At 37.9% G+C, this 27,512-nt stretch overlaps 2 protein-coding genes across 5 annotated transcripts in view; both read left to right on the top strand.

Moving 5' to 3' along the window:
* Positions 1–14,122, top strand: part of LOC107822421 (DExH-box ATP-dependent RNA helicase DExH7, chloroplastic) — a 33,735-nt gene extending 19,613 nt beyond the window's left edge. Inside the window, exons 22-35 of one of the 4 annotated variants that reach the window (XR_012693486.1) lie at positions 93–233; positions 343–432; positions 535–591; positions 1,985–2,068; positions 2,379–2,477; positions 2,554–2,694; positions 2,980–3,050; positions 3,112–3,181; positions 3,833–3,902; positions 4,710–4,802; positions 6,904–7,116; positions 9,284–9,376; positions 10,509–10,631; positions 13,470–14,122. Coding sequence is in view for 1 of the 4 variants with exons in the window: in XM_075217512.1 (XP_075073613.1) it covers positions 93–233; positions 343–432; positions 535–591; positions 1,985–2,068; positions 2,379–2,477; positions 2,554–2,694; positions 2,980–3,050; positions 3,833–3,902; positions 4,710–4,802; positions 6,904–7,116; positions 9,284–9,376; positions 10,509–10,631; positions 13,470–13,547 (1,353 nt within the window). In the remaining 3 variants the exon portion in view is untranslated. Of the gene's footprint in view, positions 1–92; positions 234–342; positions 433–534; positions 592–1,984; positions 2,069–2,378; positions 2,478–2,553; positions 2,695–2,979; positions 3,051–3,111; positions 3,182–3,832; positions 3,903–4,040; positions 4,122–4,709; positions 4,803–6,903; positions 7,117–9,283; positions 9,377–10,508; positions 10,632–13,469 lie in introns of those variants that run through there. The other 3 variants (XM_075217512.1, XR_012693485.1, XR_012693487.1) reach the window with 3 other exon arrangements.
* Positions 14,123–19,454: 5,332 nt separating this feature from the next.
* LOC142162239 (uncharacterized) lies at positions 19,455–20,713 on the top strand. Its single transcript, XM_075218566.1, has 3 exons — positions 19,455–19,664; positions 19,958–20,297; positions 20,463–20,713. The coding sequence occupies exons 1-3, from the start codon at positions 19,455–19,457 to the stop codon at positions 20,711–20,713; spliced, it is 801 nt and encodes a 266-aa protein (XP_075074667.1).
* The last annotated feature ends 6,799 nt before the right edge of the window (positions 20,714–27,512 follow it).

Genomic DNA, 27,512 nt, shown 5'->3' on the forward strand with positions numbered 1-27,512 from the left:
TCTAAAGAAATGTCAATTCCCTTTGCTTTTTGTCTCCAGAATCTGGTGCACCAGTAATCACATTTGCTATTGTTTAAACTTCTTGATTTTAGAAATTGTCAAGCATGGTTGAAGATTGGATATCTCAAGCAAATGCAAGGCAACGTCGAGGCAGAGCTGGACGTGTAAAGCCAGGAATCTGCTTTTGTCTCTATACTTCTTACCGATATGAGAAGCTCATGCGACCTTACCAGGTATGGGGTATTAGTGGTTTTTCCTCGTTACTTTATCTAGTACTGCTGTTCTTCGTTTCAGATAATCTTCTCTCTTACATTGCGCTGATGTTTAATTTGGCCTTGCTAGATCCCGGAGATGCTGCGAATGCCTTTGGTAGAATTGTGCTTACAAATCAAACTGCTATCACTTGGAAGCATAAAGCTATTTTTGTCTATGGTGATTTTATTATATTTTTAAATTTTATTCAGATGCAATTTTATGCATTTTGTTCTATGGATTTTCTAACTCATTTTTTCTTCCCAAACTTCGTCTTGTTAGGCTCTTGAACCTCCAAAGGATGAAGCTATTGCGTCAGCAATTTCTTTATTGTATGAGGTATACCCCATGTAGATTAATCTGTCTTTTGGTTTCTTAGCATCAACATAGGTGCTATAATAATGACATCATAAGTGAATGACAGGATATGGAAGTTGATCGACTCTCCCAGGAAGAAATAAACAATGTTTATCAAATATAATATTTTTAATAAGAGAGCCTAAGAAGACATTTAATCCTTCACTCGGAAGATACTTATTTAAAACAATAAAGTTTGCACATGGGAGATCTATTTACATAAAATATTTCTTTTCTAGTGTTGTGGTTTTTACACACTTCCTGGAGCTTTCTTTTTTTTGATGAAGTAAGTGGAATTTTATATATGGCATCCAGAAGATACAAGAAGTACAAAAGAGAGAACATAAAAGACAGTCAGCTATGAACAAAAAAGAGCTAAGCAAGAGCTAAAGAGCTGACAATCAAAAAACTTCATATGACAGTCATTAGGAGCTAAATTGTGCCAACTATACAACCATAGAAGACATCTAGCCTTAAGCACCATAGGAGGAGTTGATATCCCGTCAAAACACCTGCGATTCCTTTCTGACCAGACACACCAAAAGATGCAGGCAGGAACCATCTGCCAGATTTTCCTGATGGACTTATCAACTTTCCAAAGAGACCAGCATTCATAGGCTTCCTGGAGCTTTCTCTTCGGTCTCTTTCATTGAGAGCATCTAGTTACCTTATATATTTATCCCTCTGTCTCAGTTCATATGACACTTTTTCTATTGTTGGAACATCCTAAATGTTTGACAACTACCCCATTTTTATACAAAATTCTCAACTTTCAAGATTCAAATTCATGAAACTACTCAGTTTTGAAACTGCAGTGTAATGTTTTCTCTATCAAGCTAACTTTATAACTAGTATTTAATTTTTTTCCCCTACTATCACCGGTATAATGTATATGCTCATATTAGCATGTTAACGCTTTATCTGATCAACTATCGTCATATAAATGGGATGGGAGTATAAGTAAGCAGGATCCATACGCTCTACCAAGTCTTGTGTAATTTGAGACATCTGCTTTTGTTTCATCTATGTCACAATGTACTTTTATATAGGTTTCTACTATGCTTCATTTGTATTGAAGCTACATTTGTCATGTCTTTGGGTGGTTCCATTTTCTATGATGTCATTTATAATGTTCATGCAAGATGGTACACTGTCTTGCATAGCTTGGTTTGTTACTTGTACTGCACTTACATTCAAAATTTGTTTCCTAAATAATCTTTCACCCACGTTCTTTCTTCTTATGCTTTTAAAAGATACTTTCCTGTGTTTCCATGTAAATTTGCTAAATTCGCCATATTGTTTGTGCATGAATGCCAGTTGAACTGCACAGTTCTGTGCTATGTGGTGATGGTCTCATAGTTTAATTTATGTTCAGGTTGGTGCCGTTGAAGGGGATGAAGAGTTAACTCCTCTCGGGTATCATTTGGCGAGACTTCCTGTTGATGTGTTGGTTGGAAAGGTAGTTATGTAATTATCCCCATTCTTCAACATCTTATATATTTCCCATTACAACTCTAATTCACAAACTTTTTTTTTTGTAAATAATTTTATTGATGATTTCTTTTAAAGAAAAGTTAATGATGGAGAAATCTCCTGTATAGAAGCAGTATACTAAAAAGTAGAGAATTTGCCCAAAATATGATTCTCTACAAGTGATACTCAATTTTCAATATAAACTAAAATTCCATGGGTGCATCAATTGTCTGGCTATTTGGGCTTTGTTGACCATTACTATCTTTTTAAATAGTTTTGCAAATGTGGAACTGTAGATGCTGTTATATGGTGGAGTATTTGGCTGTTTGTCACCAATTCTATCTATTTCAGCCTTCCTGAGTTACAAGTCTCCATTTGTTTATCCAAAAGATGAGGTTTGTATCCTCACCTCTTAAAAGTTTTTTTGATGTGTATATGGAATTTAATTATGTAATGATATGCATATCACAGAGGCAAAATGTTGAAAGAGCAAAGTTGGCACTTTTGAGTGATAAGCTTGGTGGTGAAACTGACTCTGGCAGTGGTAACTGGCAATCTGACCATCTCCTAATGATGGTAGCGTATAAAAAGTGGGAGAAAATTTTGCGGGAGGTTAGTGATCTACTAACTTGCAATTGCTTATGAAATAACTGATTGTGCATCACATATTAACAGCCCAGTTGGACGGCATAGTTGATTGTTAGTCGAATAAGAATTAGTAGAGACCTAGTGGATTAGATAGGAAATCATTCCATGAGAGAACATTCAGTCTACTGATAGAATGCTTAAATGTATTTCAACACTTATTACTGGTAAAAAGTTATTTCTGGACATTTAATTTATGCATTGTCATTCTTTGAGCCATGCTACTGATGCAGTTCATTTTCATTCTGGCAGAATGGAGTCAAAGCAGCAAAGCAGTTTTGCAGTTCAAATTTCTTAAGCAGTTCTGTCATGTATATGATAAGGTATGATTTTTATGCCATACTAAGGACATCCCTCGTTATTAATCCATTCCTCTTTATGCAGTGAATCTCAACAGATAACAACATTTTCTAAAGATTCTCTAACAAGGAAAGAATGTCCTGTAGCCCTTGGGGTACTATTTCCTACTCTGGAATGCCTGACTTATTTGGAAAGAAGTATCATGTAGCTCAGTTTTCTTGTAATTCAAAAGTGATGGCGGTGCTTTGTGCCTTGGGGCTCTAGAAAGGATCAACTAATGGAATTATGGTTGTCATTTTCCGCATTTTTTATACTTGAAAGGAAGCCACTACCTGATCCTGATTCCATTCGTTAATTTTCTGAAATTAAAATGGTAATAATAAAGTGCATATATAAGATGAGGTTAACACGTAATGAGAGAATGCATAGGATAAGAGGGGGAAAGCAAAACCTCCTCCCCAGCAAAGAGCACTTATTAAATCGGAATAGTCTTTACCACCATCAGCATACACTACCTACCGGTATTATTTTTTATGTAGCTGGCCACAACTACTTTCACCGTCGCCATTTATCATAATAATCATCGGCACCAATCAGCATGTTAAACTTATAATGACCCTTGAAAAAGTCTGTGGAAGACAATATGCAACAAACTCTAAAAACAGGATATGTACTTGTGGTTTGCAAAGTTTAGTTCTTCCATAATAAGACACTGAGCTGCGAGAATTATGCTCCTTTTTCCGGTTACCTCTCTTTTTAGACCTTGAATCACTTTCAACTTCTAATACATGTCTTATTGTGCCAGAGACATGAGAATACAATTTGGAACATTGTTAGCTGACATTGGACTCATCAATATCCCAAAAAAGTCTCAGGTATTTTTTTAAGATGCCTATTTATCAAGTTTGCAGTGTTAATGTTATGAGTTTGCATTTTCATTTTCTAAATTGGTTGGTAATAATTTAGTGAATCTAATGTATAAAACTGAACTATGAATTACCTACTTTTTCTAGATATTTAAAATGAAGGGAACAATAAAAACACGTCAGGAGGTATCTCGTGGACAATGTTAGACCATGTTGACTTCAGGAAAGGTTAGGTATCTTAGGAACTACTGTTATATGCGCATTCCTAGCCGACTCATCGCATAGACAAGCTGCAGAACTTTTTAACAACTTGCATTTTGGGTTCATGATTGCAACCTCTAATTATGTTGCATGTGACTGCGTATGATCATTTCTTTGTGTAATTAGCATTAGCTTTGATAGGCCCCCTTTTCTGTCAAATTTATAAACATCTTCTTTTTGGTTCATTCCTTTTCTTTTCGGGGGTTTGGGGGGGGGGGGGGCGCTTGCGAGGGGGCAAGGATATCTTCTGGAGTTTAGTCTGCAAAAATATGGCACTATATTGTCACAGCAGGGAATTGCTTGATTTCAGTTTCCTGATTTAAGGGTGGTTTGGCTGGTTATAACTTCTCTCCTACTTACGTGCCAACTCTCTGGTTAAACTTGTGGACTCCAATTTATTCCTTCAGCTTCAATGTATATACATGTTTTCATAATAGTTAAACCTGTAAAATTTACCAAGTATTTAGATGATTTAGTTTCTCTCATCTATCCCTGTTGTAAGTCATTTTACCCAATATTATGGTGTTTTAACTTTGAAAAAATTGTTGGATGCAGATTGATTGGAAAAAGAAAGAGAAGCTTGACAGTTGGCTTTCAGATATATCACAACCTTTTAATACAAATTCAAATCATTCCTCAATTCTTAAGGTATATTAAAGATTATCTGTTCCTTTTCACTTCAGAGTCTCAAACTTGAAAGGATATGGCTCGGTATAGGTCTCGCCTGTTGGTTTCCTTCATGCCAGCAGGATGTCAGTGATTTGCCCTTGAATCTACTAGTGGGCTTCAGTTAGAACTCAAATCGTCCCATTCCTGATGCTAGTCTCTTAAAGATATGGGGGTTGTATTCTTATTTCTGGGTTACAAATAGAGACATAAAGAAATCATTAATTAAAATATAAGGATCTCCCTAAACTTGGACTGAGAAAAGTCCTTGGTAAGAGCACCATGTATTAATTTTCGTGCATAGCATAAAACAGAAAGTTGAGAACTTTCTACACACACACATATACACAACATTGCCGCCGTAGAAGAATTTGTTCCACCATACCAAATTGTTTGTTGATTTGCTGCATTGGTGGCTACCATGAACCAAAACCATTCGAAGATAATCGTGTCACGCCGATAAAAAATGATAATAATCACACATATCAACTGTGAGAATGCACGGGAGAAAAATCTACTATAATGATACAACGAGCCTATATATAATACATATTCTACTCCTACTACATATGAGACTAGGATATATTTTACCTGCTACATATGGGACTAGGACTATTTACACATAACTATCTAACACTCCCCCTAAACACGACTCTCAAATCCCATATGGCTACATTGTGGATGCTACTGAATGAGAAGGAGGAATCCTCAATTTATAGAAGCCCAAACCTTTTCCTACAAGAAAAAGGGACTAGCCAAATATGGAAGAATAATATTTTCCTTCTAGGAAAAGAAAAACCCAATTATGGTAAATATGCTGTCCTTTCCTTCATAGGATAGGAAAACCAATTGTGGCAAGAAAATCTGGACAAACACCTAACAATTCTCCCCCTTGGCCTGAATTTTCTGACAAAATAAACTTGATCCACCTTTTTCACATAGCCTTCAACAGGTTGCATCTCCAAATCTCCACCACAAAGTTGTCTCAACGTGCGTATCACACCGGTCAAATTTCTCAGGCAAAAATCACGATTATCGTCAAATATGTTGCGGCTAGAACTAAACCCGCCAAGATGATCCTGTCTTGAACCTCGCTCTAATACTACTTGTTAGGACCGAAAAAAGTCAGATGTCATGCGGAAGCTAGCAGAGCAAACGTTGAACGACGATAAATCATGCAACAAAGAGAAATATACCAAAAGAGACAAATATTTAACGTGGTTCGGTCAATTGACCTACGTCCACGGGCGGAGATGAGCAATTCACTATATAAAAAAGAGTACAAAATATCGAGAGAACAACCTCACGAAGAGGCAAACACAAGTGACACACTAACAATGATACCATTTTACCTAGGACTAGGACTAGGACATATTTTACCTACTACATATGGGATTAGGACTATTTACACATAACTATCTAGCATTAACATTAATAAAAGCAATGAGGTAATAGCACAATTAGCTCCAAAGGGCTATGAGTTTAGTTCAGATCAACTGCAATCAATGAAACCAAACATCGATGCAAAGTATCTCAACTTCTATGTAAATTTCCATTCCGGAAACTTTTTACACCTACTTGTATTCCAAATACAACACTGAGGTAATTCTACTTTCATAGAGTTATAATGAAAGTTCTTACACCCTCTGGATTCTGTTTAAGTGACCACTATCACTTATCTGAAGAGAGAGATCCAAACCAGACTTTGTAGTTTCAAGATCAAGCTTTTAGCACACGTGTTGTGAGATATTCCAAGCCCTGCATCTACTGATTTTGACATTCCTCTGTTCGAGTAGAAGGCACTAGATCTAATCAAAATTGACCTTTCGGCCATTATAATCAGCTTTTTTACTTTTCCAGAAAGATTTTCTGCTTGTTAATATCCTAGCTGTTGCAAAGGCAGGTCGCCATAAAGCCTATAATGACAATAAGGCAGGTCGCCATAAAGCATACTGCAAGCTAAATGCATTTGTTCAAAATGCCAAATATAATGGAGTGAAGGATATTATTTCAGTCTGGTTATTCTTTCTGTCGACTTGCCTGTTTGACTTGTTTGGATGCTCACCTCTATAAATGTGCCTAGGCCATATTGTGTGCAGGTCTTTATCCCAATGTATCTGCCAGAGAAGAAGGCATTGCTACAACTGCTCTTGGGAACCTAAAACAGAATGCAGGTCTTTCAGCAAAGAGTAACCCTGCATGGTATGATGGAAGACGCGAAGTTCACATTCACCCTTCCTCAATCAACTCTAACTTAAAAGATTTTCAGTACCCATTTATCGTCTTTCTTGAAAAGGTTTGCATTTTCTTAATCTTTTACTCTGAAAAGCTAACATTCAAGATTTTATCTCTCTGACCTTATCTTTGAATGCCCTCCATGCTTACAACAACTTTTGCTTCTTTCCATCACTTTAGGCTAGGAATGGGTGGGGAAAGGAAATTTTAGGTGCCTTTTCTTTATGAAGTTCGTTGTTTTCATGGAATCCTTATATAATGAATAAGTGAATCCTGAAAGATCGTAATGCCAAATTCTATCAAGACATCAGAAAGCTGTTATAGATGATGGAATCTTTAACAGTTACGCTGTTACTTCAACATCTCTATTAATAAGATGATAAAATTGTAGATTCAAGAGATGATGCCTTTTTGAACTATAGAGAGATTAAATTGGAGCATTGTATATGAAATGCAAGATTACAACTTTGCAGGGTGGAAAAGAATTTTTTTCAACAAAATATGCTCCCAAAACTGAAAAAGAGAAATTTAAAGAGGCGCAAAGATGGAGTAGATCATTCGCAGAATTTGAATAAACTATTCTCTTTAGTAGTTATTAGATGATACATTGGATAATCATATTCTCTTTAAGTAATGGACATTCTACTATAGCAACTCTGCTAATTAAGCAATTCAACAATTCATCACTAAGTATTAGTATGGACTCCAGTGAGTCAATGATGACCGGAGAGTGTGCTGAAGCTTTAGGATAGTCATGGGAAATAATCTACTTGAAGATGCTAGAAGAATCATTTTGAGAATGTTGCTAACGCCTCTTAAAAGTGGAAGCCAATTTTGGGCTACATTTCTATAAGATAACTCAAATAATGCATTATGTTTGTATTTACCTTTCGACACTGCATCATGACCGAGAAGAAGAATTCTTTCAGGATCTAATTGCTATGATTTAGAAGAGCAAAGTTTTGTTGTTAGCATCTTATATATGTCTGAGTTAGTTCTGGCTTGTGAGAGAATTTGAGCATCCTATAAAAACTTTCAAGCTAATGGGTTGAGTGTCCCAGACCTGTATAATCCCTTTTTGAAGTCCTAACACAATCTATCCATGAAACTACATAACTCCACACTCTCTTGCACCAGTAACCCGACTTTTGGGGTTCACACATAGATTTTAATGACTATTTATGAGTATGAGGAATCAGTTTACCAAAGGTTGGCTCCTATACCATGTGAAAGAATCTAAGCATCTATTCCAATACATTAACATAATGGGCGGTGTAGCCCAAGGTATAGTATGATGAATAACTCAAAAAGGATCAACGTTGTCATTCTAAAATAGTTGAGCAATAATTAGAGGTTACATTGGAAAAGATCTCTTAAGTTCCCATGGAAATACACTTTGACAAACAAACACTACTTTAAGGACTCTAGAATTCTAAGAATGGAGCTGGTATTTTCTATGTTCATCCGTTTACTTAAAATATTGTCTTATTTAGTAATCGTGGGCTGAAACCTTTTTGTATCCATGGTGGAAGAATATCTAAGAGTTCAACTTGGGTAAAAATGTGTGTTTTTTTCTCTTTGTGAATCCATAGCAAAAATATTCAAACTGTTCATCTTAACTATTTGACTCATTTTTGAGTTTCATAATGTGTTAAAAAGAACAAGGGCAGCACGGTGCATAAAGCATATGTTGAAGACATAATTAAGTAAATAGAAGTGTGCTCTCTCTAACGACTTAAACTTTTAGATGAGATGGTCACACACTTCAACATGGTATCAAAGCAGGCAGAGGTCCTGGGTTCAAATCTCACCGCCACCCAATATCAAAATCAATTTTCACATGCTTGGCTCACCCAAAAGAATCAAGCTCGCACGTGAGGGGGCATGTTGAATACATAATTAAGTAAATAGAAGTGTGCTCTCTTTAATATCTTAAGCTTTTAGATGAGATGGTCACACACATCAACAGCATAACCGCGTTCACGCAGGGTCCGGGGAAGGGTTACACCTGTGATGTAGGCAGCCTACCTAATGCAAGCGTTAGTGGCTGCTTCCACACTCGAACCCGTGACCTATAGGTCACACTGAAACACCTTTACCGTTGCTCCAAGGCTCCTTTTCGACTTTCAAAATTATCGATTGATGTTTTTATATAATCAATTGTTGTCTCTTCATATATTTTGTTGAAGCGTTTTAAGATATAATTCTTATTTATGCTACAATTTCAGGTAGAGACTAACAAGGTATTTTTGCGAGACACCACTGTTATCTCTCCTTATACTATACTTCTTTTTGGTGGCCCAATAAACATTCAGCACCAGGTATCTTCTGTTTATGGTCATGCTTACCCTGCTTTTTCTTTTCCATAACTTGATAAGCTCTTGTTTCTTATTTCTCAAGGAACAGTAGGTGTCAATTTCATTTTTCAATTTTTGTCAAAACTTTGTTGCTTGAACTTTGACATTGTACACATGAGCATTTTCTATCTTATGCTGTCTAGTGACTAGAGGGACAAGAGACTAACCTGCGAAAGTCTGAAAATTGAAAAGAAACGGAACAAGAAGGGAGAAATGTTGAGTGAAACTATGATTTGCTTTTTCCTATTTAGCATGGAAGATTGAGCATTGTGCTATGAAATGCTAAAAACAAACATGCTATATTGTGCTCTTCTGTACACCCTCCTTTACGTTGGTTTGCTCTCCATGATTTTCAATGCAGAAGTAGGGTAACACCTATTTTAACCCTTATTCCCCCTAAAAGGAGGAAAATAAAGTGGAGATTGGAGAAAAGTACGCAGGCACAATCACTCTCAAAGCATCCAAGATATCTTTTTTGTATTTGTTTAAGAGAATTGGGAACAGTTTCCTATTGTGGAAGCTGGTATCAAGTGCTAATTTTAGTAAGTAGCGTGCTTTCTCTGAGTCCTTTGGGGGACATCGATGAAAATGGGAAAGTGGCCTACTTTCTCTGAAGAGCTTTCCTTTTGGCCTTTCCAATTTTGAAGGCAATGATTCTGTGGAAAACTAAATCAGCTTTTACCCGGGGTTCGGTGGACCCAGATGTTAGCAAGATCTTACCAATTCAGTTCTTAATTTATTGCAGTTATATGCAGGGAAAAAAAAGTTAAGACCAATTTTCATATGTTTCTACAATATTTAAATTGCAATAAACTTGTAACAATTTGTGCTTTTTGAGGAATATTTTCCTGTTGGGTCCTAGTCCTGTCTCCCCTCTGTTTCTGTAGGATTTTTGTCCTTCTAGCAGCATTTCATTTTCCTAAAAGAACATGTATACATATCTCATCACTCAAGGATAGGGAATTGTGGACTAGTTTGCAGTTGGAGAAATAAATTATATGGTTCTCTTTGTGAACCCTGGCTTAAGGAACTCTATCTGCCCCCCTCCTGATTTCATCTTTTTCCTCACTAATTGTGTGTAATTGTTCTGTTCCAGACTGGAAGAGTTACCATAGATGGATGGTTAGAAGTTGCAGCACCAGCACAAACAGCTGTGCTATTTAAGGAACTCCGGCAAACTCTTCATGATATTCTCAAGGAGCTTATTCGTAATCCTCAGGTAGATTTTTATCTCGTTCAAACAGATAGTTCTGTTTCAGAGCATTTACTGTTACTTTCTGGTAGCATTCACCTAATTATTGATGAATAAGTCAGGAACACAACCTGATACCTTCATACTTGTGGGCATTGCCTTAATAAAAGTATGAGAAACAGATACTTTATTGCATTAGTTCTGATTTATCACCAACTCAGACTATTTTAACAAATCCGAAGAGATATAGTTGATGTACATTGCGTCTTTCCACCATAACTTTAGACCTATGGTGTTCGTACTTTCCAAAAATGCTGCCGCACTAGATATGTGTAAATAGTCCTAGTCTCATATGTAGTAAGAGTAGAATATGTCTAGTCCCATATGTATTATGAGTAGAATATGTCCTAGTCTCATGTGTAGTAGGAGTAGAATTTGTATTATATATAGGGCTCATTGTATCATTGTTAAAAAAATAGATTTTTCTCCCGTGCATTTTCACATGCTATCAGAGCTTCAGTGAGAAAATCATCGTTGTGCGTCATTCCAGCAACATCCGGGAAGAAAGATCTCATTGCCGTGCAATTTTCCGGCAACTTCGTCTTGTTCCCAAGGTTCATCATTGCTGCAGTGGTACTGTGCATATACTACTACCACCATCAGATCTGAAACCCTTGTGCGATCAAACCCCAGAAACCTCAGTCCCATCGGAACAGAAAAGTCAGTCATCGTGACTCAAGATTGATTAGCGTTATCTCCTCATTGGTAGGTGTTGTGCGAAAACCAACACTACCGTCTTGTTCGGAGAAGTCAGGCGACAAAACCCAGTCAATCGCTCCTTTAGAAAGTCCCTCACGGGCCGCCACAACTAGGGTTCCAACAAGCTACAATAACTTTTTCGGTGCGTGTGAGCCATTCCAGCCACTTTTTGACAAAATTTCTTCAGGACAACTTACTCGTCCAGTGATCTTCCGGTGTGAACACTGATATCCAGAAAAGTTTCTGTTTTCTGGTGGTGTTTTAGAACCTATTTTGTAGTGTGGAATTCAGCTTAGTCTTCAAAATTTTCCGGTGACTTTTCGGCCAACTTCTGTTTATCAGCAACCACCTGGTTTTGTTACTCGGGGGGAGTCTAGTGGCCTTATATATCGAATGATCAGCTTACAGATATTTTCACCAAGCCCATCACTAGTCCTCGTATTAGTTACATATGTAACAAGCTCGGTACATATGATTTGTATGCACCGGCTTGAGGGGGAGTGTTAGATAGTTATGTGTGTATAGTCTTAGTCCCATATGTTGTAAGAGTAGAATATGTCTAGTCCCATATGTAGTAGGAGTAGAATATGTCCTAGTCTCATGTCTAGTAGGAGTAGATTATGATACATAGGGCTCAATGTATCATTGTTAAAAAATAGATTTTTCTCCCGTGCATTCTCACAGATCCGAACACACCCGGTGGCATTTTTGAAGAGTCTGAGCAAACATAGAATGAGACATGGAATACTTTTCAAATTTATCTCACTGCTAGCAGACATGGAACCTCAAAGAGAGATTTCTTGATGATCTTCCTCTCTCTCCACAACCTTCCCAACCCCCCAACCCCCCACATTTTTTTTTTAATTCCAGATCACTACCCTGTTGAGTGAATGGTGTGCTTGCCTTTTGGCACTTGATCTGCTCCTTTTGGGCCATTCCTACAAATATCGTTAGTATGTCCTCTATCCATATTTCTCTCCAGAGTGTTCTCAATCATTGACGTTTGCTAGGACACTCCATGTGTTTTGGCTATTTGTAAAGTAAAAAAGAAAGTCTTAGATGTTCCTATCCAATGTCCTCTCTTAAATTGCTGTCACTGACATTTGCTAGGACTCCACTTTCTTTGGCTATTCTTTCTTGAAGGTAAAATTTCAAGCACATGCTTCTTTTTCCTTCCAACAATGGGAAAGTTCTGCACAACCTTCCCCCTTGACCTCGAAAGTCTTCCCCTTGTATTAGAGGCAAGATCTTTCTCACCACTATGGAAAGTTCTGCACAACCTTCCTCCTTGACCTCGAAAGTCTTCCCCTTGTATTAGAGGCAAGATCTTTCTCACCACTATGGATAATAGTTTGGCTCAAGATTGTAAACAACTTGTAGAGGCACATGGAGTCTTTTCATTGTTTAGACTATTGGCATTTGTTTGCATATCATTTTCTTTTGTGCCAAGAAAATTTTCGTTTCTTTAGGGAGACATTGCACACTTTTACTTTTACTTGTCCATGACTTTGCACACCCCTTAAGAAATACTTCCTCCGTTTCAATTTAGATGAGGTAGTTTGATTCGGTACGGGGTTTAAGAAAAGAAAAAAAAGACTTTTGAACCTTGTGGTCTTAAAAGCCAAAGGGGTAAAAGCTTTGTGGGTCCATGACATTTGTGTAGTTATAAAAGCTTCTCATTAAGGTAAAATAAAAAGTTTAAAGTTGAATTATTTTTAATTGTAGAAATGTGTTTTTGGAACAGACTAATAAAGAAAGTGTGTCATCTAATTTGAAACAGAGGGAGTAATAAATAAAGTGCATAATTTACCATAATACCCATATTAATTGGTGTATAATCCTATTGGATTTGAAAATGATTTGGAATAAATAATTAATGCTGAGGGCAAAACAGGAAAGACAAATTATTTTTCTCTTGATATGCGAAAAGTGACAAGTAAAATGAAAATTTAATTTTAGAATACTTGACAACTAAAAGTGAACGGAGGGAATAGTTGCTACAAAATGCTTTTACGGTTTGTTTTCATATTTTGTTTTTTCTTCAAACTTTCAACCCTTTAAACCTTGTTTTGGATTGATGAATTCTTCTGACACTTCATATCTCAGGTTTCCAGGGTGAATGATAATGAAGTTCTCAGATCTATAATCCAGTTGCTATTAGAAGAAGATAAACAAAGAAAATAACCGCGTAGCCTTGGATCGGTTGATCAATGCATGCCCACACCTAGCAGAACACCCAGGAGCTCAACCTTTCCTACTATTAGAAAAGGAAATTTGCTGATTGATGAACTGTCTGGACTCTGGTCGCTGATCTCTCCTGGGCCAGGTGATGGACTTTCTGGCTGCTGATCTCTCCTGGGCCAGGTGGATAAAAGGAGTGGGACATAATTTGTTCATTGGTTAATGAATCATCTTGCATGATGGGTCCCTCTACCCACCCTGCTATGCTCGCATAATTAATATACTCCCTCCGTTTCATTTTATGCGAACTCATTTGACTGAGCACGAAGTTTAAGAAAAAAGAGAAGATTTTGGATCTTGTGGTGTAAAATGAGGCATATATATTTTGTGTGGCTATAAAACATTGTGTAAAGGTAATTTGTTTCCAAATAAGGAAAGGGGTCATTCTTTTTGACACGGACTAAAAAGGAAATAGGTTCACATAAATTGAAATGGAGGGAGTAACATTTTACAGACATCACAGAGATCAAATATGTGTATTTTCCCAAAAAGCTAATGAAGGAACCATGTTATCACTATCACCGAAATGCAGCGTTTATGGAAATTGCTGCTGCATTATTGTTTTCCCATGCTGGTTGGTAATTGACATCTGAATTGGTGCCCAGCTTTTTTGAGAAATCGTTATGTCTCTTTGTTTGCAGTACCAATGGTGCCTTTAATCTACGCTACTAATTGAAGGAGAGAATCAATTTCCTTGTAACCAATATGTGCTCCCTCTCCTCTTCTGCCCCCACCCGCTCTATGTATTGATTTTCTCCTCTAGTCTAACCATATAAATAGGGGTGTTCATGGTTTGGTTCGCATCTATTTTTTCCTAAACACATTACGTCGACTATATTTTTCTTTTAATAATTAAACCTAGCCAAACCAGTATAGTATAAATTTTATCGGATTCGGTTTTGTCGCTTTTATCGGTTTGGTTCGGTTATTTTTGGTTTGTAGATACGTAGTTGATGATGAATGAAATTGATATTACCTTACATGATAGTTGATATATCAGTATGGAAAAATGTTTCAACTCCATGCGCTTCTATTGCAGTTTTCTTCTCGAGACAGGTAGTCCAGTCAAAAAACTCTGATATAGGGCTGTTTTTACTTCGATGGTATATGGCGCAAAGATAAATCATTTGATCTTACTTGGTCAATGGTGAAGGTCTCTAACACCAGCATTTGTGGTGTCAATTGAAAATTGGTTCGTCCTTACAAAATTTATTGTCCTAGAATTGAATAGAAATACAATAAGATTGTAACATGGCTATGATTAAGTGATTTGTGATTGGGAAAAAGGTCAAATTTATCCCTCTACTTTGGTAAATTGTTCACGTTTATCCCTAGTTTTACTATCGGTCCAAATACATCCTTGCTGTTAAGAAAGTAGATAAAAATATCCCAAACCCTAACGGTTGTCCATTGTGGCAAGGGACCCCTCAATAAAAAATGCCACGTAATTAAATAACTCACCCCTTACCTTTCTTTCTTAATATATTTTTTTTATTCTTTTTTCTGATGCAATTAAGAATTGGCTCTAGCTTGTGAAGATGGTACGGGAAGCTCAAAGGGTTGTACGTAGCCGTTAGAGTCAGTTAGTGACTGGTTTTTAGAAGTTAAAGGGATGAGTAGTTAGGTCCCTCCTTAGTTTCTTTAGTAAGTTTCGTAAATTGTAATTAGGCCCATAGAGGCAAATGGGATTTTTCTTTCCTAGGCTGAGGAGCGTAGTCAGAGGTCTTTGGTGCCTGAATGCTTGACTTAGAACTTGAACTAGGGGCAATCCAGCAACCATTTCAACTGGATACCATCAAGAGGGCAAGAGAGGAGGAGCCTAAAAAGAGAGGAAATTTTATTAATTAAATAAAACTTCTTCAATCAACTTATCTTATACAAAATTTGATGATGAAATATGAAAACAATAAAAAATAAATAGAGTAATGTAATAGAGAGAGTAAGGTTCTACATTAGATTAGTATAGAAAGGATTTGCACAATATCTAATATATTATAGCAACCAAGAAATTGAGTGATTCCTTCTTTCTTCCAACTTTGAAAGTACCGATAGATACTATCATAGAAAAAGAAGAGGTGAGCAAAGCAAACGAAGCATGCCCAAAAGTAAACCAACCCATTGGACTGCTACGAAAAACACCATCGGATTTCAAAGTAGCACGATCTAATTCAAAAATTTCACCCAATTGAGCACGTCTAGCATATTTTTTCACAGTAGCAGGATCACTATAACTGACGCCGTTGAGTTCACCGCCGTAGAACTCAACAGTTACACCTACTTGTTCAACACTATACTTCGATTCTGCCCTTCTAAAAGGAACATCGGCTCTAACAACGTCAGAGTTAGTTATAGGGTTTTGTCTTCTAGTGAATAGTGGCAACTATATGTAATCATCAGTGCCTATCAGCACATTATCAATTGAAACCCTGTTTTTTGCTTTTACCCCAATTTTCTTTGTTTTAGTTTTCTTTCTCTTCTTCACTGTTTCATTGTTGCCGCCATCAATGGTATCAGAGCAGCTCCTTGGCACTGTGGAAACTATGGCTAGAGAATCGAATGAGTTCATGGAACTGTTACATAAAATGTATGTCGATATGTTGAGCTTCACAACTCGTCAGGACCAACTTGAAGCCCTTCAAGTGCAGTCTTGCAAGAACCAAGAAGAGGCTGTGAATGACCTGCGAGAGGTGCTCAACGAGATCGTACACCATGGTAGAAGACCGGAACGAGGAAAGGAATATGAGTCGAGAGGAGATGAGTTGTATTCTCCTAGTGACTTTCCTTTTAGCTTAGGAGAAATGGCAACACCTACTTCCATGGGAGGTAATGGTTCAGCTGTGTCAAACACCTCACTCTCGAGTGGAGTCCAAACTTCGAGTGTCATACCTCCAGTTCGAAGCACTACTATAGGAGTAAACTAGACTGTCCCTGGACCTAGTAGTCAAGCGCAAATGAACCCTAACATACAGAACCCCAATCCACCAGTAAGATCCCCACCTGCTATGCCCTCAACACAAGGACCCTTAGGTCCTTACTAACCTCAACCTAGGACCCTTCATGTTCAATTTCAGCCTCCCACTCAACCAAATAGAACTCATTATGCTCAGCCTTACCAGTATTCAAACACACCTAACAGAGTTCAATATCCCTTTAACTCTTACAATCAGCCATCATAGTACCCTACAGCTTACCAAGTACCAAACCTTCACATAAACCCAACAATATACCACCAAATCCCTTATGAACCACCCCTAAATCTGCATCAGAACACACACAGAAATACCCCCAGGCAAACTGCAAATCACCAATCAAACCCCACTAAACCAAATCTTCCTTTTACCAAATATGCCAAAGTAGAATTCCCAAGGTTCAATGGTAAAGATCTAAGGACATGGTTGTATAAGGTGGAGCAGTTCTTTTCTGAGGAAGAGATTACGATACAACAGAAGTTGAAACTAATGTCCATGCATTTGGAGGGTGATGCCTTGCATTGGCATTTTGGGTACATGAGGATCAGAGGTCAGATGCCCCTTCCCACTTGGGATGAGTATATTTGGGCATTATGTGACAGTTTTTGGGCAGAATACACTGACCCTATGACTGAGATAATGAATGTGAAGCATACTAGAACCATGAAGGAGTACCAGCAAGCCTTCAATAGTGTAATGAACAAGTTGTACATAGCAATAGGACATGCAATCAGTATCTTCCTCAACAATGTTAAACCAGAACTTAGTAATGTTGTCAGAGTGGGGAATCCTAGTACCTTTCCCCAGGCTTACTATTTAGCTAGGTTGCAGGAAGCAAACTTTGCTGCTCGAAGTAAGGCAATCAGAAGTTTGAATTCAGTAGCCTCCATAAGTAGAGGATCCAATGGAGCCAGTCCTGGTCATTGGCAAAAAGACAACTCATCAGGAATCAAAAGATAGCTTGTTGCTAAGATGGATAATAATAGAAGGAGGAGACTGACTCCTGCAGAGATGGATGGAAAAAGGGCAAGGGGGTTATGCTTCTTTTGTGATGAGAAATTTACTCCTGGCCATAAATGTAAAGCCAAAAGACATATCTACTCTTTGGAATTGGACCTATAGAGGAACTGGTAGAGGAGGAAGGGGAGGAAGAGGAACTCTTAGAACCTGAAGAAGAACAAGAAGGGGTAGGACAAAAGATTCCTGAAAATTTTGCCATATCCCTGCAAGCACTTAATGGCACACCAGGATTTAAAATACCTAGGCTTAGGGGTTTCACTAAACAGAAGCCATCGGAGATTTTTATTGATTGTGGATCTACTCACAATTTCATTGATGAGGACATTGTAGAAAAGTTAGGTTGCAAGGTCAGTAACATCAAGCCACAGCTGGTGCAGATAGCTGATGGAAGGGAGGTTCCTATAGAGAAAATATGTAAGGGATTCAAAAGGATCATGCAGGGTACAGTGTTTCAAGGAGATTTCCTAGTATTCTCTGTTAGTAACAGTGATATTGTGTTGGGAATCTAGTGGTTATATCCCTTAGAGGATATTAAGTTCAATTTCAAAAAGTTGATCATGGAGCTTGAGCATGAAGGTAAGTTATTGACCTTACAAGGGATCCAACCTAAATTCAAGACTGTCCAGTCTAAAGCCATGGAGAAGGTTGATAGAAGTAACCCAAGGATATTTATGGTAAAGGTAAGAAATGTCAAGGAAGAAGAACTGGTATTTACATGAGTGGAAGGAGTTGAAGTACCAAGGGATATCAGTGAAGTCCTTAAGCATTATGGCAAGGTGTTTGGAGAACCAACTCAGCTACCCCCTTCAGAGGTGTGTTTGACCATCACATACCCTTGTTGGAGGGTACACTCCTAATCAATGCCAGACCCTATAGGTACTCACCAGTGCAGAAAGATGTCATAGAAAAGCTAGTACAAGAAATGTTAGTGCAAGGAATCATTCAACATAGTTCCATCCCTTATGCATCACCTGTAGTGTTGGTAGGAAAGGAGGATAGAACTTGGAGAATGTGTTTGGATTACAGAGCCTTGAACAAAATGACTGTCAAGGACAAATTTTCAATTCCTATAATTGAGGAGCTGTTGGATGAGTTAGGAGGTTATCAAGTGTACTCTAAGGTGGACCTAAGGGCAGGGTGCCACCAAATTAGAATGGCTCATGCAGATGTTTCTAAAACTGCATTTAAGACCCACTCTGGACATTATGAATACTTGGTTATGTCCTTTGGCTAACCAATGCCCCTTCCAGTTTCCAAAGCCTGATGAATCACATCTTCCAGGTATACTTAAGGAAGTTCATTTTGGTATTTTTCGATGACATCCTAATTTATAGCAAGAGTTTGGAAGATCATGTTCATCATCTCAAAATTGCTTTTGATCTTTTGGTGCACCATCAACTCTTGGCAAAGAGGAGCAAGTGTGTGTTTGGTGCAAAAAGAGTGGAATACTTGGGGCATTACATATCTTCACAAGGAGTCTCGATTGATCCTAGGAAGATAGAATCTGTGGAATCTTTGCCAGAACCAAAGACAAACACACAACTTAGAGGGTTCTTGAGGCTTGCTGGATATTATAGGAGATTTATACAGGGGTATGGTATCATAAGTAAACCCCTCAATGATATTCTCAAGAAGAATATCTTTTGCTGGAATAAAAAAGCTGAGGAAGCTTTTGACAAGCTGAAGGTGGCCCTAAATACTGCCCCAGTGCTTGCCCTGCCAAACTTTTCCTTGACTTTTGTGGTAGAAACTGATACCTGCAATGTAGGCATTAGAGTTGGGCCTTTCTTACCTTATCAAGTAACTATCAACTCAACACCAAGCACTATCAGTTTATGACAAGGAGTTGCTGGCTTTAGTCATGGCAGTCAACAAATGGCCTCAGTACTTGACAGTGAAACCATTTGTTATCAAAACAGACCAAAAAGCTCTTAAGTTCCTATTAGAGCAGAAGTTACACACAGGCAACCAGTTGAAATGGATAATAAAATTAATGCAGTATGACTTTGAGATTGAATATAAAAAGGGAAAGGAGAATAAGGCTGCAGATGCACTTTCTAGACTTCCTCTGGTAGAGCTGTCCTCTATGACCCTATCCACTATGAGGTCCAATTTACTGGAGGCTATTATGAAAAGTTAGGACCTAGATGAATAACTGAAGGCCATAATTCAAACTCTCAAGAACAAGAAACCTAATGAAGCAGGGTACACCTTCATACATCAGCAGTTAAGAAAGAATGGCAAGCTAGTGGCCCTGACCCAGCACTAAGGAAGGAAATCTTGCAATTATGGCATAACTCTACCATTGGGGGACACTCAGGAATAGACAATACATACATGAGGGTATATTCCTTATTCTATTAGAAGGGAATGAAAGAAGAAATTCAAGGGTTAGTGAAAAATTGTGATGTTTGTCAAAGGCACAAGTATGATAATGCTCCCTATCCTAGGCTATTACAACCTCTTCTAATACCTGAGTCAGCTTGGAGCAATATAAGTATGGACTTCATCGAAGGATTGACAAAATCCCAAGGAAAATCTATTATTTGGGTGGTGGTTGATAGGCTTACCAAATATGCTCACTTTATAGGGTTGTCCCATCCATATTTTGCCAATGAACTAGCTAAGATCTTCATGGAACAACTTTATAACCTACATGGTCTACCAGAGGATATCATAAGTGATAGGGACCCTATCTTTACAAGTAAGCTATGGCAGGAATTGTTTGGTATATTGGGAGTAAGCCTCAACACTTCAACTGCTTACCGTCCTCAAATAGATAGCCAAACTGAGGTAGTCAATAGGTGTGTGAAAACTTACTTGAGATGTTTTTGCTCAGACTGACAAAGAGAATGGATGCACTACCTAGGAGCAGCTGAGTGGTGGTACAATACCACTTTCCATTCCTCTATACAATGTACACTATATGAAGCCCTATATGGCAAACCTCTTCCACTACATCTACCTTATGCTGTAGGAGATTCTCATATGGAAGAGGTGGACAGAAGTTTACTTACTAGGGAGTTCAAGGTGCAACTTCTAAAATACCATCTCAAAAGAGCTCAACAGAGAATGGTAAATCAAGCTAATAAGCACAGGTCAGATAGGCAATTTGAATAAGGGGATTGGTTGTATGCTATAATCCAACCATAAAGGTAGGTCACCATGTCAGAAGGACAGTTCTCTAAGTTATCTGCCAGATACTGTAACACCCCGTAAATTTGAATTTGTTGTGAATGTATTAAATAAGTATTAATGTGATAGTTATCAATTGGTTATGATAATAAGTGTACGAGGCATATTATAATAGGTGATTTGGTGTCCAAGGAAAGACCTAAGTCTAATCCAAGTTGGAAAATTACATGATAGATTAAAATTCTAAATGAGCACGCACAAGACTATATTTTGGATGAGCATATATACATTTATATAAGGTGTTGTATGATGAAAAACTTATCAAATGAAATATCTTCTAGTCTAGTTTCTAACGCTTTAAACCGTTCGTTATTTGGACACTCCTACCAGAAATTATGACCAAAAACGCTGGCAGAATTTTACACTACCGCGCCGCCCCATTCGTCGCGCCATGCGGCGCGGCTGTGTAGACTATCAAAGCACCTCCAAATTTCATTCCTAGTCACATATTTCATTACCACGCTGCCCCATGCGGCGCCCCATGCACTGCGGCTGTGCAAATTTCTTTTTTTTTTCTCCAACCCGACCCTATTTTGATATAAAACCTTCGGGGTTATTTTCCCCACTTCAATTGGACGAATTTTAGGGTTTTCCTCCACCCTCTTAAGACCTCCAACCCCTCCCATATTCAAGGTAAGTAATCCCCATTATTTTGGTGTGAATTCCATCATTTATACACTAGTATTTATGAAATCTACACATAAAATACTTAGATCTTCAAGGGATTTCTTCAAGAACTCAAAGGAGGGTTTTGCAAGATTTATTCCAAAAAGATAATCCTACACCCTTATACTTACATGTATGGATTTATTAAGAAAATATGAGTATGAATAAGTATTGGAACTCTTGGTATGGCGATTGGAAACCATAAGTTCCCAATTTGATTACACAACTATTATAGAGATTGAAAGATGTTTATTTAATGGAACTTTGTTGGTTGGGTGTGGATGGATGGTCATATATGTGATTTTGAAAGTTATAAATTGGCTAATAATAATGGTGGGATAAATTGTTGATGAATGGTGGTAGTTAGATGAACTAATTATATGGTGATGAGATGTAGAGATTTATGCCTACAAGATGTTTGGCAATATGCCTAAATGACTTAAGTTATGGAATTTGTTACTAATATTGGGTTCCATGCTATTGTAGATTGAAGGTTCTTAGTATTGTGGATCATTGTAGTATCACTAAGGGACGAAATTGAGGTATCTGAGGCTAACTCTCTATGTTTGAGAATGTTAATGATTCTCCCTACACTACGTTTCTTTTACGATGTTACTAATTGCCTTAGAGATATAGTTTAGCCTAGTTCCTTGAATAGTTGTAGAACTTCTATTCTCTAGCTTCATAACTTGTTCATGAATTTCATTCCGAACATTGTGAGCTCAATGCGTATTCAATATAGACTTGGGTTTGATGCCCCTGAGTCTTAGTATAGATTACTCAGTATGCCATAACAGTTGAAGTTTCAGTGTTCTTAATTAGTTCAAGAATACATGTCTCAGTCTAGTCCTATTCAGTATTTCAGTATTATGTAACTCAGTGTGATCCAGTATTCCAGTATTATGTAACTTAGTGTGATTCAGTATTTCACTATCATGTATTGCAGTATGATTCTTAGTTCCTAATTTTAAATACCTGAATGTCGAACACTTGTATTTGGGCCTGAGGCCGCAGTTAATACTTTATGCATCTTAGGGCCTGAGGCCGCAGTTATGTATACGTATACTTGGGCCTGAGACCGCAGTTGTGCACATATATATATTGGGCCTGAGGCTGCAGTTTAATATTCAGATAAATAGGTTGTTCATCATTCAGAAGAGGGAGTATTCATATGCTTACTTCGTTTGTCCAGTTCAATTACCAGTTATCGGTTCAGTTATCAGTTATCATTTCAGTTATCAATTATCAATTCTCAGTTATCAGCTTAGTTTTAGTGGCAGCATTTATAATTCTTTCTTTCAGTTGCATTACATACTAGTGCAATTCAAATGTACTGATGTCCCTTTTGCCCAGGTCCTGCATCTCACAATGCAGGTAATGATTTACAGGTTGATGATTCCGAGCGCTAGAATTCTCGTACCAGCTATTTGGTGATCCTCAGTTCTTTTGGGGCATTATCATTACTTTACAGTCTTTCAGTATTTACAGATAGACAGTATTTTCAGTACTTCAATAGAGGCTTCATAGACTAGAGTAACAGTTAGACAGAGTCGCAGGATTTTCACATTAAGCTATGTTGGCTACAAATATATTTCAGAAATGTATTAGTATTTCCACACTTTGATTTATATCATCCAGACTTTTAGTATATCAGCATGTATTAGTTTATCTTCTATATTTAGTATGTTATGATATCACATGTTGATTTAGCCAGTCAGTTGGTTCGCTCGATCACATGTAGTCAGGTACCGAGTGTCGTGTTATGTCCAGGCCCTGGTTCGAGGCGTGACAAAGCTTGGTATCGAAGCACTAGGTTCAAGAGTCCTAGAGTGTCTATGAAGCCGTGTCCAGCGGAGTTTTCTTTATATGTGTGTGTCGTCCACTCATATAAACGGTTAACTACCAAGACATTCAGGGTTGTCTCACTTCTTTCTACTCTAGATCGTGCCACAAAGCTTAGAGCAATAGTTAACCTTCTCTTCCTATCGAATTCCAAATGTATTGGATGCCCAAGCGACGCGCAGGAGAAACCTAAGGTCCTAGAGAGGATAATTGCCCATTAGGGTATAATTATGGAGTACATGTTGGTAAATATGAGACTTGAGAGGACGTTAAAACTGGGATGCAATGGATAGATTAGAGCATAACCTAATCAAAAAGTACAAAAACAGTTATCATGTTTTATGATTGTCAGTTTATCTTTGTTACCAGTTAGCAACCTTTCAGTTAGTAGGTTTATGGTTATTCAATATGGCAATTATTTGTTATTCAGTTACCAGATCTCCAATTTTAAGTGTATCCAACGTCTGCTGACTTGGGAGTATACGGTAATGCCTACGGGTGCTAAAAGAAAATATAAGTAACAGTGATTATAGCGAAATCTTCGCATGTTTTAGGGATTAATACCCAAGACTCACTGGATAGTGCATGAAGTGATTTATCAGATATGTATGATAGTGTATCCGTATGTCAGACCCCACGGTGTATCAGGTTAAGAATTCAACTGCAGCGGGCATAGAATTGATCACTATAGTTTTGGACAGAAAGGAGCCTAAGGGAAATATAGATAAGAATAATATGATGTACGAAATGAGAACCAAGAGAAGGCGACATTGAATTTTAGGGAATGATTTTAAGTTGTTTAGATTTATTCAAATCAGAACTAGAAAGTACCATGTTAGTGAATTTGTATACGAAGTGGCTATTATTGTGAGGTAAAAGATATGACAGTTCCCCTTCACATGATGTGACTATGCGTTTAGGCTGGAGGTTTATAGTCTGTAGTGATTTTGAAGTGTATAGGATGTTTTAAGTGAGATATTCCAAGTTTGTTTAAGATAGATGGAATCTCACAAAGTGTAATCCATGTGCATAGTTCAAAAAGAATGATAGTGTACGACAAAAGAATATGGTCAGATAATGAGGGAAGTTAGGATAAAGCTTATACTTCACCTTAGTTATTCAAGGCTGAGCAAGAAAACATGATGCTAGCAGGTGGTCAGTAAAAGAATAGTAAATAAGTTTTGAGTAAATATAATGAATTAGCAATTTCAGCAGAGCTAGTAGAGGTAAGATTTGATTCACTTAGTCAGGTTAACTCCAGTGAGTGGATGACAGTTTGAAATATCGAACATGTGTTAGAATCCAAAGAGTTTTAGTTTAACCCGAAGTACAGTGACAATGGGAAAAAAATCAACTAGCAGTGAGAGAGCAAGCTATAGAAGACCTTTAGGAATTATCAAAATGTGGTTACTCCAAGATTCACAGTGTGAGCAGAGTTAAATTATTAAGATTGTGTATGATAGGTGTGAATACATTAGCTTTTCATTATGTGAATAATTTAGTTTTTTCTAGCTCAGAAGTAAGTTGGAAGATGAGTCGTCATTGACGTAGAGTGCAAAGAATTGCAGAAAATAAGGAAGGTTATTTGGATCCCAGCAAAAATAGAAGGATCCACAAGTATAAGACCTTTGGTCTAAGGGGTGAAGCAAAAATTTTCAGTAAGTCCAGTTAGATATTTGAAACCCGAATAGTTAGTATGGATATGGAAAAGAAAATCAGTTTGGTAATGAGGGAAAATTGTATAATTACCATAAGGAATATGTCTAACATGTGTAAGAAACACAAAGTTAGTAGAATGACCACCGAGCTTAGTTATTGATGATAAAGTGATCACAGATAAGCTATAAAATCATGCCCAATTATATACTACGAGGGCAGTGCCATTGCACGAGACTCTAATATTCCGAGTAGTGGCCAGTGACTTAGCTCACAACAATACTATAAGTGTTTTCATGAAGTGCTTAAAAAGATAATCAAGTGTGGGAAGTATAGCTCATGAAAAAGGTAGAAAAGAGAACTATGTTGAAAGAAGTCCACTGCTTAGCCAAGGTAATAGTTCGACTTTCGGACACCAAAGATAGTGGAGTTGTTGTTTAGAACAAGACCTATTCCTCCTTAGAAGCCGAAGTGAAGGAGAAACAGTTTGATGATCCCTACTTGGTGTAGCTGAAAGAGGGGATTCACATGCATAAGACTATGTCTTTTGGAAAAGGGAAAGATGATGGTACTTTGAGATATAGAGGCAGACTATGCGTTCCAGATGTAGATGGGCTCAGACAGCGAATTATGTCAGAAGCCCACAACTACAGGTATTCTATCCACCTAGATTTCCCAAAGATGTATCATGATCTTAAGGAGATTTATTGGTGGAACGACATGAAAAAGAAAGTTGCAGACTTTGTGTCCAAGTGTTTGAATTGTCAGCAAGTGAAAGTCGAGCAGCAGACAATCAAGTGTTTATCTCAGAACACAAACATCCATTAGTGGAGATGATAAATATGGACCTTATAATAGGATTATCTCGCTCATTTTGAAAGCAAGATTTTTATGGGTGAAGGTGCAGATTGCCAATTAGTTGGTTCGAAGTTGGCGAAACGGAGTTGCTGGGACCAAATTTGGTCAATCAGTCTATGGAGAGAGTCAAGTTGATTCAAGAGTATTTAAAGACAGCTTAGAGTCGCCAAAAGTCCTATTCAAACATGCAACATAGAGACCTAGAGTTTCAAGTTGATGATTGGGTGTTTCTAAACGTTTCACCTGAGAAAGGTGTTATAAGATTTGGGAAGAAAGGAAAGCTCAATCCCAGATACATCAGCCCATATAGGATCCTATGAAGGATCGGGTAAGTAGCTTATGAGTTAGAATTTCCACCATAATTAGCGGTTGTACACCAGTATTTCACGTGTCATGTTATAACATTCAAGTTTCCAGTATTCAAATCTCATGTCACGACATTTGTGTTTCCAGTATTCAGATCTCATGATTTGAACATTCAAGCTAGTTCAGTACTCAGATACTCATGTCAGTCCAGTACTCAGATATTCACGCCAGCTTAATACTCAGATATTGATGTGTGACGACCCGGCCAGTCGTCTCATGAGTTACCGCTCCGTTTTCCCTATTTCTGCTTCTTTATGCTTCGTTATCCGTGTTTTCTGGTATCGGGTTGGTCGGATCGAGCCCGAAATGATTTTGGCAAGGTTTGAGACACTTAGTTTCTTTTAAGGATGTTTAAGTTGGAAAAGTCAACCGGATGTTAACTTATGTGTTAGAGGGATCGGATGTGAGTTCTGATGGTTCGGTTAGCTTCGGGAGGTGATTTATGACTTAGGAGTGTGATCGGAATGAGTTTTGGAGGTTTGGAGTAGATTTAGGCTTGAATTGGCGAAGTTGATATTTAGGCGATTTCCAGTTGGTAGGTGAGGTTTTGATATAGGAGTCGGAATAGAATTTAGAGAGTTGCAGTAGTTTTGTTGTGTCATTTGGGATGTGTGTGCAAAATTTTAGGTCATTCGGACGTGGTTTGGTTGAGTTTTTGATCAAAAGCATAATTTGGAAGATTTTTAGAAAGTTTGGCTTGAATCCGATGTGTTTTGGGTGATTTGATGTTGTTTGAGGTATTTTGGTGATTGGAACAAGTTTGAATAAGGTTTTAGGACATGTTTGTGCCTTTGGTTGAGGTCCCGGGGGCCTCGGGTGAGTTTCGAGTGGTTAATCAGATCATTTTGGAGTTTAGAAAATTGCAGAAATTGCAGGTTCAGCTGTTGCAGGTTTTTACTCTTCGCGTTCGCAAGTGGACCCTCGTGTTCGCGAAGAGTCAAAAGAATTCAGTGGAAGTCAGTAGAAGTTTAGCCTTCGCGTTCGCGAGGGAGGCTCCGCATTCGTGAAGGGGTTGGATGCTCGTGCATCGTGTTCGCGAGATGTAAGTCGCGTTCGCGTAGGGTCTTTTGGTCAGCCGGTCTGAGGTCGTGTTTATGCTTCGCAAGAGAGGGTGTGCATTCGCGAAGGGTAGGGTTGAGGAACCATCACATTCGCGATGGTCATGTCGCGTTTGCATAGAGGAAAAATTGGTCAAAGTAAGATTGTGCTTCGCGAACGCGAGTGTTTGACCGCGTTCGTGAAGAAGGAATAAATGCCTGGGCAGAATGTTTTTAAGCTCGTCTTGTCCGTGATTTTGGGGCTTATTTCCTCCATAGTTGATCATTTTTGGAGATTT

Source organism: Nicotiana tabacum, chromosome 7, assembly GCF_000715075.1.
Source record: "Nicotiana tabacum cultivar K326 chromosome 7, ASM71507v2, whole genome shotgun sequence".
Taxonomy (NCBI): domain Eukaryota; kingdom Viridiplantae; phylum Streptophyta; class Magnoliopsida; order Solanales; family Solanaceae; genus Nicotiana; species Nicotiana tabacum.